Source organism: Lonchura striata, chromosome 15 (assembly GCF_050655825.1).
Source record: "Lonchura striata isolate lonStrDom1 chromosome 15, ASM5065582v1, whole genome shotgun sequence".
NCBI classification, from domain to species: Eukaryota; Metazoa; Chordata; class Aves; order Passeriformes; family Estrildidae; genus Lonchura; species Lonchura striata.
Genome location: NC_140717.1, coordinates 14,505,539 through 14,519,681, shown reverse-complemented (window position 1 = coordinate 14,519,681; position 14,143 = coordinate 14,505,539). Strand labels below are relative to the sequence as shown.

The 14,143-nt window shown below is 45.1% G+C and overlaps 1 protein-coding gene across 4 annotated transcripts in view; it reads left to right on the top strand.

Moving 5' to 3' along the window:
- The first annotated feature begins 3,964 nt into the window (after nt 1-3,964).
- The window catches only part of SBNO1 (strawberry notch homolog 1), a 28,980-nt gene continuing 18,801 nt past the window's right edge, over nt 3,965-14,143 (top strand). Inside the window, exons 1-6 of one of the 4 annotated variants that reach the window (XM_085593328.1) lie at nt 3,965-4,071; nt 8,633-8,737; nt 10,413-10,546; nt 10,996-11,100; nt 11,939-12,248; nt 13,957-14,057. In XM_085593328.1, the coding sequence (XP_085449454.1) occupies nt 10,415-10,546; nt 10,996-11,100; nt 11,939-12,248; nt 13,957-14,057 (648 nt within the window). In that variant the 5' untranslated portion in view covers nt 3,965-4,071; nt 8,633-8,737; nt 10,413-10,414. Of the gene's footprint in view, nt 4,072-4,774; nt 4,981-8,632; nt 8,738-10,412; nt 10,547-10,995; nt 11,101-11,938; nt 12,249-13,956; nt 14,058-14,143 lie in introns of those variants that run through there. The other 3 variants (XM_085593329.1, XM_021532761.4, XM_021532762.4) reach the window with 3 other exon arrangements.

Below are 14,143 nucleotides of genomic sequence, written 5' to 3'. Positions count from 1 at the left end.
ATTAGTTCTATCTTCCAAGCTTGCCTGGAGAGCAGGTAATTCTCCAGCATTGCACTGAAGTGTCAAAGACCTTATGTAAATCTCCAATCCATAACGAGGGCAGCTAAAATATTACAAAGGCAAATGACAGCCATCATTATCACCAGGAGAGCTGGAACTGCCTTCAGCATCGACTTCCTTGTCAGAAGCTTCCAACAGGACTAGTACATGCACTTTGAAATCAAGAAAGTACAATGGCAAAGAGTAACACAGCAATGAGGCAAAGCACGCGTGGCTCAGGGGATCTGGATGGATGCCACGTGGATGCCATCATGGAAGTCAGGAAATTGCCACACAGGACTTTGATGCTCCACGACAAGCAGAACGCTTCTATTGAGCAATGGTGCAGGACTCCTGTTTCCTATCTGTGCCACCCCTCCTGCATCGAGGCCTACAGAGTGTGTGTGCTCAGGAGCTGGGGCTGTGGTGCTTGTGCTGGCCCGAGCGCTATCGCCACAGGGGTGGCTTCCCACCCCAGGCTTATCTGTAGCCACAGGCTGCTGCTTGTCGCTGGCATTCCCACAGTGACATAAACAGCCAGTCTGTGGTACAGCTGAAAGCCATCCTTTCCCTTAAGAACAGGAAAAAACCCTTCTCATCTTAAGTAAGAACTTGGGGCCTCGTCCTTTCCAAGCTGTCCCACAGCAGCTGGGGGCTCAGAGGGCAGGAATTCAGTGTGACTGCAGAGGAGTCTCAGAAGGCAGCACAGCATTCCAGCCCACTCCCTACTTTTCCTGTGACAGTTCTGCATTCAGGCACTTTGGGAGAAGACAGAACAAACCCAGCTCTTCATGGGCACTGTCATTTGGTACATCTGGGTCTTCGATCACCAGGCAAATGAATTTTACAGAGAGGCAACCAAAACTCACTGGGAATTCCCCTGTAAACTCAAAGCTGCAGCCAGCTGACATTCTCTGGGCATCACGTCCATGAACATCCACGTCCATGGTGTTCTTCCACCAAGGCAGGTACTCCAAACTCTCTGCACAAGCACCAGAGCAGACACTGCTCTGATTTTTCCACCCCAGTTTGCACTGTACTTATTGCACAGCAGGGATGTAACTGGCAAAAAAAAGATCTTCATAAACTACTAAGATGATTTCCTTCTTACAGTAATAGGGAGCACTCTTCCTAATGTCTTGGGAAAGCTCTGGAAACGGCCTCAACTGTAGTTTTGCTCAGCTGTTGGGGGTTGTGTGTTTTAAATTATGATTTTACATATGTATGTTAAGCAAAGGCACCGAGTTGGCATCGAAGCCGTGCGGGCCACCAGTAGAGGGCAAAGGAAGCCAAGGAATTCTCTTCCCCAGAGCAACAAAGAAAACAACGTCATCTCTAACTGGCCGCTGCTCCCGGCGCGGTGGGATCACGCTGTGAATTAGCAAAACATGTTGGCTTTGCCCCTCAGCTGGCTGCGGCCAGAAGCCAGAGATGAGCAGAAGTTGAAATGCTGAAGGCTCCAGCCCAGGAGAGCGTGGCTGGAGCCGCCCGTCACTGTGACTCGGGACACGCGGCACATGCAGAGAGCGCTGCCGACTCCCGTAATCCAGAGGGAGCAGCGCTAAAACCCAGTGACCTAAATATTCTCTCCCGTAGTGCCGCATGAGCAGCTCCCGAGAGCACCACGTTTTACTGCGGAAATGTGAAATTGTTTTGTGGGGGAAGGGAAGGAAGAGCGAGCGAGGCGTTGATTTGCTCAGAAAGGGTAGAAAATCGTCAAGGTAAATCTCTTCGGTCTAGATGAACACTTCATCCAGGTTAAAAAAAAAATCTTATTTTATCTTTGAATTAGTAGTCTCATTTTCTGTCCAATATACCAAGGAGATGCTTGTTAAATATTGCCACCTGAGAGCAAGTTCTCACACAGCACCTGTCATATTTGCAATTTGCAAAATAAATGACCGCATTTACACAAATTTCTCGTTCAGAAGATGAAATCCCTACAATTTGTGCTTCAGCCACTAGAAATCAAGTAAAAATAATCCCTGAGGGTAACTGCTGAGTGTTACATTAAGCAACATCATTTTATAAAGTCACAGAGTAAAATGCCAGTAGGTGCTAACTGCATTTCATAGATTATAAAATATAATTACATTCAGAATTGTATCTACCAATGATTAAAAAAAAAAAAAATCTCTGACTAGAAAGTGCAGCGGGATCCGTGAATTACATGCCAAAATTCTATGGAAACAGAGTCCTGCAGACAAATGTGCCTGAGCTAATTCCACGCCAATGGAAAGCAGCATTTCCACCAGCGGGATTACTCACCTATTGCAGTCGAGGATGATCACAAACGCTGACAGGTAACTCCCTTTTCAACTCAAGACATCAAAACCCTCCCTTCCTTGTCACGTTTGTACAGAGCTGCTGAGATTTAAAGTTCGGTTCAGCACGTGTGAGCTGTACTTCATCATCTGAAGTGTGCAGAGGGCAATAATCAAGATAAAAGCTGCCATTTCAATTGTTCTTCAGGTCTCTGGCCTCACTTCTGTCATCTTTTTCTCCATTTGAAGCATCACTGATTAATCTGAATTACTTAAATCATTTTAATTAACGTTGCTTTGTCTTTAAATAGTTTACCCTTAATCTGTCTAATCCTTTATTGGGTATATTAATCTCTGTTAGATTTGTCTAATGATAAGTAAACTTGCACAAGATTGAATAAGTAGCACTGCACATTTGAATTGCTTACACTTCATCTGTCTGCCTCAATTCTGTGTGAAAGTTCTCACAAATGTTCATGGTTTACACAACTGGGAAAGCATTTTATTGGAAGATTGTCTCTTTTAACAAGTCTTCTCAGTCTGGGGGGCCTCCAGCGCTAAAAAAATGTCTCCAAATGTGAAACTAGCACGAGTGGTCTCCAGATTTTAACTCACTCTTTGCAGCAGCAAGTTTCACATTAGCAGCTTGTAAAACATTCGCAAGGGAAAACTCATCACATCCCCTGGGCATTCCCAGGGAGGGCAGCAGGGAAATCCTCCCGCGTTCTGCCGGGGGAGATCCGGTGCAGGAGCTCCGCAGGGCCGCGGCGCCGTGAGGGGGCGGAGGTGGCGGCGCCTCAGGGCGGGGAGGCACCGGCCGCACCGGGCTGCTCGGAGCCGCCAACCGCGGAGGGACGGGACCAGGGGGCCGGCTGAAGTGAGAGGCATTCACCGGCGGGAGCAGGGGCGGGGATGAGCTGAGAGAACACCGTTTCGCCGTTCCCCGTTTCCCCTCACGCTCACACCGAGCCCGGCCCGGTCCCGCCAACACCGCCTCAGGCGGGGGCGCGCGCACGGCGCCTCCCCCCCCCCCCGCCCCTCCCCGTGATGCAGCGAGAAACGCGAGGTCTCGCGAGAGCTCCGCCGCGCTGCCGGGTTCTCGCCGGCAGCCGCCATCTTGCGGGAGCCCTAGGTCACGTGACCGCTCGCTGCCGTTCGCCTCCGCCTTCCCCTCCCCCCACCCTACCGGGAACCGGGCCCGGATCGCCAAGGCTCGAGTGCGGCCGCCGCTTTGGGGCGGGGCCCGCCCGCGGGGACGTCGCTTATTTGAAGGACGGTGGATACGCCGGGTTTTTTTGTTTTTTTTTTTTTTCTGGGGTGGGGGAGAGAAGGGGGAACTTGCTACCTCCCCGTTGCTGAGAGCGGAGAGAAACCGAGGCGCGGCATGCCACCTGATGGGGGGGCGAACGGGGAACGCGCGCCAGGGCCCGGCGACGGGAATGGGGGGGGGTGGGCGCGAGACGGCGGCGGCGGCCACGTGACCGGGGAGCCCGCGGGGCGGGGGGGGCGGGTCACGTGGTGCCGAGCGCGCGCCAGCGGCGGGCGGTGGCTGGCGGGGTCACGTGGGCGGGGAGCGCGCGCGGCGCGGCGGGGGGAGGGAGGCGCGGCCCGGGTCACGTGGTGCGGGCGGCCCCCTCCTCCGGCCCCCCCCCCTCCCCTGTGAGGGGAGGGAGGGCAAAGATGGCGGCCGTGAGTTAGAAAGCGGCGGGCGGCGGGGCCGGCGGCGGAGACTTCCAGGAGCCCGCGGGAGCATCGAGTGCGACGGAGAGTAAGTCCCGCGCTGTTCTTTTGCCTGGCGCCGCTCCTCTTTGGCCGCCTCTGGCCGCTTCTCCGCATTGTGGGGCCGCCCCGGGGGTTTCTTCCCCTCAGCTCCTCACCGGGGCCCGCGGCGGCGGCGCGGGGGTGTCCGGGGAGGACCCGTTGTGCTGGGAGCGGCTCCGCGTCTCCCTCGGTCCCTCAGCCCCGGAAGGCTGCGCGGCCGCCCCCGCAGGGGTCCCGGTGGGCCGGGGGCGGCGCGGCGGGCGGGCCGGGCGCCGCCGCCGCCCCGGCGGAGCCCCGGTTGTCCCGCGAACTTGGTGCCCGGGGGCGTGCGGGGGCGGGCGGCGGGGCCCCCCGGTTCTGGCGGAGCGCTTCTCTGCCGGGGGCGGGCGCGGCGCTGGGTTGAGCCGCTCCCCCCCGCCGCAGCCCTGCGCGGGCAGAGCCCCCCGGGCCGGCCCGGCCCGCGCCTTTGTGCGCTCTTTCCGCGGCCGCCGATTGTTGAGGTTTGAAATGGAGAAACGAGGCCGGGGGGGATGGGGGGAGTGTTTGATTTATGGTGCCGGAGCGGCTCCGAAAGCCGCCGTGAGACGGAGCCCTCCCGCCCTTCCCCCGGATCGCGGTGCTGTTGGAGGGATCTTTAAAGAGGTGAAGGTCTGGGAACAAAAAGTCGCTCATGGGACGGGATTACGCAGCCGATTCTGGCCCAACCCGGAAGTTTATGTCGGGAACACGTGTTGGTGGGAAGGTGGCGGGGCAGGAGCCGCCGACCCCCGTCTCTCCCGTCGCCTCCCCGGGGGCTTCCCCGCCCTGCCGAGCCCTCTGGGCCCCCGCTGCTCCCGGGGACTTGAACCGCGGCGACAGACACGGCCTCAAAGTCCAGGGACTCGTAACGAGCGCACCTCAAACAGAGGTTGCTAGGGTGAGTAATAGTTTAACATAGAAATGCCCCTGCAGTCTGATGGGGAAGAGGCCTTTTGGGTTTTTCTTCTGTTTTTTTTTTTGTTGTTTCTTTATTATTTTTAGCTGGCCAGGTTCCACACTGCATTTGAGAGTATAAATTAGAACTCTTGTACTTTCTTTCAGGTATTTAAACACGTAGGTTGGTTATACGTGTTCGATACCTATTAAAGATGAGGCAGATTTTGTAAATGCTTCAAAAATAAAGCCCTTGAATTGATTTGTTAGGTAACTCCAGAGTGAGTGAAAAAAAAAAATTTAGTGTGATCAAACGGCACAGTGTGAAGTTAGGAATTAACTCAGTGGTAGACTATTTGGCTTTAGACTACCAAGGCTGTGTCTGGATTAAAATTACTTAAAAACATATATTAATGTTTTGTAAGCTGCCCTCCCCCAAAATGAAAATCTGTAGTTGATGTTGTACAGCAAGAATTGAAATTGTGTAACAGCGTGACATTTGAATTGGTATTCTGTATCTCCCTCGAAGCCATGAGATGTTACATTTGTATGCAATCTTAATATTTAGAAATAAAATGTGGGGAGTTTGTCTTTTTTCCAGACTACTACTTTGGTTTCAAAACTGGCTGAGAACTACTCTAAAAGCAAATTAAGCAGGTCATGGATGGTGCTTTGAGACACACCTGGAGCTGCCTCCCAGGCTAAAACTAAGGGTCCTAGTGCTCACTTGCTGTTCTTATTTCTTGGAGTTTTTACTTCTTAAAAACTTTCACTGCTGTCCAAATTACCAGATCTAGCCTTTTAGTAGGAAAGCTGATTTTATGCCAGATTATTGCATTGTTAAGTCTTAATATTTTCAGAACTTCTGAATTTCACATTTGCAGACTGTGTAACATGGCAGTTGTAAATTTTGTAGAACAGTCATTAAAAATCTCTGAGGCAGAGTTGAAGCCCACAGAGCCCCGAAGTGTCCCTTGTGTCCTTGAAAGCTTTGATGTTTGAGTGGTAACCTGCCTTGGAAAAGTGGGAATGACTTTTCCAGGATTGGACTTACGGTTTTTGTGAGAATGCCTTTGTACGTGTGAATGCAAAATTAACTGCTAGTCTTGAGGTTAAGGCATGGAAGGATGAGTGAGTTCATTAATTAGGGTTTTGCTCTTTGATTGGATGGTGACTTGGACGGGACCAGAAGGGGTTGGGTCGGTTGAGGTTTTTTTTTTACTGTTACCCAGGTTCCCTTCTGGAGACAAAAGCTGTGAAATGAGCAGAACCCACGTGGCTACCCAGAGAATCCTGCTGGGTGGGATGGGGCTCAGCAGCCCTTACACCTCTGCTCTGAGAGGCTGCAAAAGGAGATGTGAAGTTTTCAGGTCACTAATAACTCATGGTTTAGACAGGCAGAGAATTTGCAGGGCTGTCTTGTCTCTACAACTCCAGTATTTGTGTGATATTATAAATGGTTTCCAGTACAGCTCAGATGACAGGTATTCCCTAAAATGCAGTGGGAAATCTTTCCAGTAAAAGAAAAGTTGCTGAATGCTGTTTGTGTCCCAGCCAGGCATTAACACCCAGGCTGCAGCTGGGTGCACCACAGAGCCCAAGTGTCTGAAGGGCTTGGGAATAGCACTGCCTGCTTGATTGTGATGTTTGGTTTGGACCAACTTATGATACTGTAATTGATTATGGTTTTTAAATAAGCATTTCAGGCATGCAGTGTTACAATGTGTAACTCCCAGACCTGAAAATCAAAAGGCTTTTCATTGTTTGGGATTCTACCATTATGCTTCTCAGGGGAAACGGAGCAGGTTGCTTGACATGTGTTTTAGAATCTTTTTTTTTTTTCTTTTCTTTCTTTTTTGTTTTGTTTCTTTGTACCAAAGCTAAAATGGAAGGAGAGAGAGAGCCAGGTTGGCATGGATACATGACATGATATTAAACATGGCATTCTAGTTTTGTATCTTTAAATGAGGAATTATTTACATAATGTGCAGTGATCACATAACTGCCTCTTTATCAAAGTTTTAATCTATTTTCTTCATCAGGAGAGCACCTTACAAAAATGTTTGGTCTCCTTTGGTAGCTCTTCTTGAAATAGCAGCAGTTTGCTTTTTCTTAATACAAAGAAAGTCATTAAGATTACAACCATTGAGATTTCATAAATACATTTTTTAGTTTTATTTAATTGGCTGATTCTTGCTCAGTGACATTAGACTACCTCACTAAACATAGACAATCTTATCTGCAAGATTCTACATGCTCAAAACAGTTCTTTGATGAAATGCTCAGAGAACAGCTTGTAATATTCACAACTTTTTAATAAGTATTTTCTTTTGGAGATTTTGAAGATGTGGCAAACAGGTCCTTATATAGTATTGCCAAGGCTGAGCTGCAGAGCTTGATAAAGTCACTTTCGCTCGTGTTAGCTGAGGAGCCTCCTACCTTGCAAGATTATGGAGCTGGTTCAGCCTGATAATGTTTTAAGCTTAACCAGCATGTGCTACAGAAAATAAAATAAGTTACCACAATGCAGCTTCTCCTGTGTTTTTTTCTTCCTCATTTAATTTCCTTGCAAAATGAAAATGAGGAGGGTGGGCAGCATTGGTGCTTGGAAGTTGCACAAAGCCTAAAATTGGTGCAAAGTATTCAGTGACTTCTAATGTAAAAATTCTAGAAGTTCAGAATTCCTTTTGTTCCAAACAATGCAGCTTTGTTCCTACTGTACAGAAACAAAATAAGTGAAACTAGTCAAACTTTCATTGTCCAAACTGACAGACAGACAATTGCTGTTGTTTTACTGAGCTTTTTGCAGGGTTGTGAGCAACGATGAATTTTTAAGACTTAAAATTTGGGGTATCAGGAGAGAAGTGCAGCTGGGGGATTTCTTATATGAAAACAGCCTCACTAGAAAGAGGTGTTTCTACACTGGAGATATTTCCTCTGAAATTGTAGGAATTGCTTTGCTAGTTTCTATTGCCAGTCATTTGCTGAAAACTTTGAAATAAGCAACTGTTATGAATTGGTTTTTTTCTGAACTCTGAAACTTTTTTAAAAAACATAATGTTTTTAAAGGCTAAACATATAGAGGTCAGTGGCATTGTGGAAATGTCAAACTGGTCTTCAAACAGATGGCATGGGTTGTGACACCATTGTAGGGTGGCTGGGGAAGATGTGTTTTTGTGGTGTTGGGTGTGGGTTTTTCTTCTAGCTTTGGTTTTGCTTTGAGTCTCAACTTCATAGAAAGGCCTTTCATTCCTATAATGTGAGAGCAGACTAAGAGTTCTTGAGTCTTTTAATTTTCTCTTAGTTCTCAAGTGAAAATCCCCAAGCTCCTGCCTTTTTGTGCCTCTATTTAGTCCAGTCCTGTAGCTCTCAACCAAGTTTTAGTCATATCTTCATTTAGCAGTGGGGTGATCACAACTTCATACAGACTAAAGAATTACTTAACTGATGGTTTTTCTGTTGTACATTTAAATATTTTAGTTTGTCCTTTGAGCAGAGGTGTTGCCCTGTGTGGAAGGGTGCTCATGCCTCTTTCCCAAATGGATATTGTGAAGTTATTTTAACTTCACTAGTTAACTTCAACTAGTTATTTAGTAATTTTAAAGTGTTTCGGAGCTGTTTTGGTGGGGTAGCCTGTGTTAATTCCCCTTCTGTAGAGAAATTCATCTCCAGTAGCTGCTCTCAAGTTCTGAACACCAAACGTACTGATAAGCAACAATTTCATCTGCAGATTTAAACTTTCCATCCCTCACCTGTTTCTGGTTAGTAAACAATGCTGCAAGCCTCTGAACTTGGATGTGATGGTCACTGTTAAGATTTCAGTCTGATGAAAATTAAGGATTTATCCTATCTAATTAATGTGTATATATAGTCTCCTTTTTTGAGAGAGGAAGCACAGTCTTTCTGGAATGAAAGTTGAAACTAAAAGTCAGGTCCTACTACTTTTGTTGATCCATTCAAGATTCTGGGAGACAGGCTAGTGGGTGGTGATATCCTTTTAATGATGCTGCCATATCAATTAAATCAGCTAGATGACTTAATATTTTCTGTACCTCATAGCAGCAAACAAGACCATTCTGCCAATTTATATGGTCACCTCAAATGCCTTTAAGGAAGAGGAGTCTTGTTCTGACAAGCAAGTGGTGTTTGATGGGGCTGTGTGTAGTCAGCAGCAGTCCCACCAATTGATTGTTGCTTTGATATTGTTTGGAGCATCTTTATTTTTTCATCTATTAAAATGTATTTTCCCCTTGTCCCAGTACATGGCACTTATGGTGCCACCATCTCAGTATGAATCCACAACCAAAAGGTTTCTCCCTGCTATTGCACAGACTAAAACTGGGAAGAGTAAGAACTAAGTGCCTGAGGCTTAGCTTATTACAAGAATTACCTGTTCTGCTAAATGTGCTGAGGAATATGTGTGACCAGCCAGCTGGATGTGGCTTAGCTGTGCATGTGGAAGGGATGAGTAAGGGAATGCTGTTTTAGAGTTTTTTGAATGAACATCTAAAATGCCAACAAAAAATTTTGTCCTCTTACCTGCTTTAGAGTAGGTGTTTTGCTTCATTGGGTTTTGATGTTTTAATTCCCAGTGGGTGTTAAGGGGTGTGGAGGGTGAGTGAAATTAAGATCTGCTTGAGGTGCATTTTAGACTGTATAAGCACCAAATCAAGTTCTGTGAAATCATTTAATTTTTTTCTTAATACTAAGGCAGATGGGTTTCCTTCTTAAGCAAGTGAAATGTGTTATCTTCTCTCTTCATCTTTAAATATGGAGTATTTGGCTTTTTAATAAGTTTTTATACTGTCTAGAATAGCTTTTTGAAATTAGTTTTGCTTGTCCTACACATAAAGGAGTCTGTGACCTGATGTTAGTGTCCTATTTAATAAGCAGTTACATACTATAATAGTAGCACATTTGTTCTCTCCACTATGCAAAACAAAATTTCTCCAGTGAATGAATGTAACCTAATGTAATAGCAAGCAAGAAATTGAAGCTTTCCTTATAAGCTCTTTATCACTAGCTTGTTACAAGATAAAGTAAATGAGTTTTAATTGTGCTTCCCTCATGCAGTTGCTTCACCAACAAAGATGGATCATTAGCATAACATGGTCTGACCATTTCTGCTCTTGGTATTTCTTGTAACACTTGAAAATGTAGTGCCTCAAAGACTAGAAAAGGTGTCTTAAGTTTATGGGTATGATAGCATTTTGTGTAGTAAACTGTTTAATTCTCTCTGCTTTTAAATGTGGTGGATATGTTGAAAAGCCTACACATAAACAAAAGAACTAGAGCACATCTAGAAAGTTAAACTGTGTGTACAAGAGACTGCAGTGTGAATGCCCTTAAATCGAGGAAATGGAGATGTGTGTGGGCAAAAAATAAATCAGAATTAAATCTACTCGTATTCAGGTGTTTTTGGGTTTTTTTTTTCAGAGATGGTGGAGCCAGGACAAGATCTGTTGCTTGCTGCTTTGAGTGAGAGTGGAATCAGTCCAAATGATCTCTTTGATATTGACTCTGCAGATGTGGTTCTTACAAATCCAGCACCAACTCCAGCTGTTCAGCAGGTTAAAACAAGAACATAGGGATTTGTTAGAGCTTGGATTTGCTGGGATGGAGGGGCTAAAGGGGATAGTGTGCATGGCAAGTGGTTGAAGTATGTGGAGTTTTCTTAAGTTTCTTGCTTCATAGTACTGAGGTTGGAAAATGGCTTGTGAATTAATTTTAAACTTCCATACAAGAAATCAATGTTAAAGACTTGAGAGCAGTACAGACAGAAATATGCTTAATTCTAGACATGACATGGGGACATAATGTCAGGTATCCGTGGAAAACTCTCATGTCATTGGGAACTAGCTGCTCTGCAATAAAATACATAAAAACTGTAATGAAATACCATGTTTAAACTCCCTGATGGCCTTCACTCTGCCAGAGTGTAGCCACTTCAGGCACAAACTGGGAACAAAAGCCTTAAGGTTTTATTCCTGCTGACTTGTTTGCTTTCTTCCCTCTGCAGTCAGTACCACTCAGTGCATTAGAGCTGGGCCTGGAGACTGAGGCTGCAGCTGCTGTCAAACAAGAACCTGAGACTGTCTCCACTCCAGCCTTATTAAATGTTCGGGTAAGAACTGAACTGCTGCTCCAGCATTTGGGTGGGGAGGGGGCTTAACTTGGGCTGGGCACCAGGTGCCCACAAAACTGCTTTATCACTCCTCCATCTCAAAAAACCATGGTGAAAGGCTCATGGGTTGAGATAAGGACAGGGAGATCAGCAATTTGTCATGGGCAAACTAGACTCAACTCGAGGAAATTAATTCATTGCCATTTAACAATGGAGGAGGAAAATTAGAAATAAGAACAAATCTAAAAATACTTTCTCCCCACTCCTTCCTTTGTCCTGGGCTCAACTTCACTCCTGGAATCCGTGGTCCTCCAAGGGCTGCAGGGGAGTCCCTGCTCCAGCACCTGGTACCTCCTCCCCTTCCTTTACTGACCTTGGTGTCTGCAGGGGTTTCTCACATATTCTCACTCCTCCATCCCAGCTGCTGATGGTGTCACAGTTTTTGGCTGTTGTCAAGCAAATACCTTCTCACTGGCACTGCCAGTGACACTGACTTGGCTGAGCTTTGGCCAGCAGTGGGTTGGACTGGCTTTATCAGATATGGGGGAAACTGTAGTGGTCATATCTTGTACTTGGGTGATGAATTTTTGTTTTATTTTCCTTACCTTAAAAAAAAAAACAACTTCTCAAATATGTACCATGTATTGAGAGATGCTTTTTGCTCAGACTGTTGCAGCACAAGATAATTACTCTGGCACCTTCAGCATGTTACTTAAAGATATTACTTACTTAAAGTGTCTTCTAAAAACTGGTGTATCCTGTGTGCTAACTGAAGTCTAATAAAGTTTGCTCTTTTTTTTACTGTTTTCTGAAAATTTCCCTGCTTCTTTGTTGCCAGCAACCACCATCCACCACAACCTTTGTGCTGAATCAAATAAATCAGCTTCCAACTCTGGGGACGACAATAGTGGTGACAAAAACGACGCCTGTCACGACCTCGAGGCAGACGATCACTGTAGCAAAGATCATCCAGACCAGCACAACCACTCGGCCCTCGGTGGCAGCACCAGCAGCTCGCAATGCCTTGACCACTGCACCTTCCAAGGACCAGATTCAGCTGAAAGATCTGCTCAAGAACAATAGTCTTAATGAACTCATGAAACTGAAGCCACCTCCTAATATTGCCCAACCAGTAGCAACAGCAGCAAGTGAGTTTTCTTTCTAATTCAGTATTTATTTAAATAATGAAATAAAAGATCTTTGCACATCGTGGATTTTCATTGATTAGTATAATATCTTGGTAAAATGAAGTGGTTCAGGAAACCTGATAAATTTCATTCTAACTGTAGTAGTGTTAGAATTCAGGGTGAAGTAGTATGAAATAACAGTTTAAAAATTAAACTCTTAATCTACGGCATGGATTGAGGAAAATGACATTGCAGCTGGAAAATTGGTAAAATTATTTTGTGAACATTACTGAAGTCAATTAGCTATGTTACTGGAGTCTCCACCAGTTCCTGTTCTAGTGTATACTTGGAACTACAACAAACTAGTACTATTTTCTATTTAGCATCTTCCAAACTAGAATTGTAGCCCATAAGGTGTTTGTGTGAATTGTCTCCTGCAAAAGGAAAATCTGTCCCTTTGTTTCGTTGGAGGCATCAGAACTATTGTTTAAGAAATTAAGCCCTAAAAACTTGCTGTTTATTTTCATGTTACTTCTGAAATGCTGCAGTAAGTTAAATGCCACAACTTCTTAGTTATCTTCATTTTGTGATTCCTTCCTTGATATTTTCTTGTATGTTATTTTTAACATGTGGTCAACTTGTGGAAGGAAAAAGCCACATGTGTGTGAAATTAACTCTTTGAAGTTGTTCTGATTTTAGCTTGAGGTTAAGATTAGGCCAGTTCAATTTGAGAATATCTTCAGTGCTGCTTTTTTTTTTTATTCTGAAAGATACACAGGCATTTTCTGGATTTCTGTTATTTTCATTGTCTCTGAAACAAGCTTTGCTGATTTTATAGGTGTGGTTGGCATAACCTATTTTTCTGTATGCAGAGAGAGTGCAGTGCAGGAGCTTTCTGTTAGAACTGAAACAAAAAGCAGAATGTCCCTCCTGTGTCATTGCTTTCTCTTAGGGAGTGGTTGCCAAAACCCAAGTTGGGACATGAACTGAAGTTGGGGCAAGGAGTAAAGGAAGTGAGGAGGAGGGAAGAAAGCAGAAGGGGATAAGTCAGTGCTATTAAATCAAGTGCAAACTCAGAGAAGCACAGAGTAGGTGACACAAACACAGTAACTGTTAGAGGGGCACAGCTGCAGAAAACATGCAATCTGTAGCTTCTGTGTCAAGTGAAAAGGGGACTTGCAACTTATAGAACTGCATTCCTAATCTTACTTGTGTTCCTGTGTCTCTGGATCTTTCCTTGTGTTTATTTTAAAAAATGACAAATACTTGTAAAATAGAGAAGCTCCTGAAAGGAAAATGGTCTTTTCATATAATTCAGACAGCAGGAGTTCTAGATGGGAAAATATTAAGAAGTTAAATTATGCAATGCCTTTGAGGAAAACATTTATTTGTGCAAGTGCTCTAATTGTTTTTAGGGACAATTATGCTAAGTTTATTACATGCATTGATATGATGGAAGCTTGACAGCTGCTTTCAATATTTTGCATTTATCCTTATGCAAATTATTTTAGTTGTGTACTGAGCCCTATTCCTAGTTCCTTCAAATGTGGCTGAAGACAGGAAGGTTAATAAATGGTTTTCTTAAAGGATCCTGTTACAAATTTGTTCTTGAAGCATCACTGTGCTCCTGAATATTTCAAACTTCTGTTCCAGCTCGTTAATAGGGTAGCATGTTAATCTGAGTTGATGTTTGGAGGGAATTCTGTAAAGCACAGCTTTTCTTTTGCAGCTGACCTAAGCAATGGTGCAGTGAAGAAGGAGGCTTCCACAAAAGAGGTAGCAAGAATATGGATAAATGACATTAAAATGAGAAGTTTTTCACCGACTGTGGTAAGTGGCACAAATTATTCATTTGCCAGACCAGAGTGTTGCTGGCCATAAACAGTTGTGGCCAGTTCCAGGAGTTACTCATACTT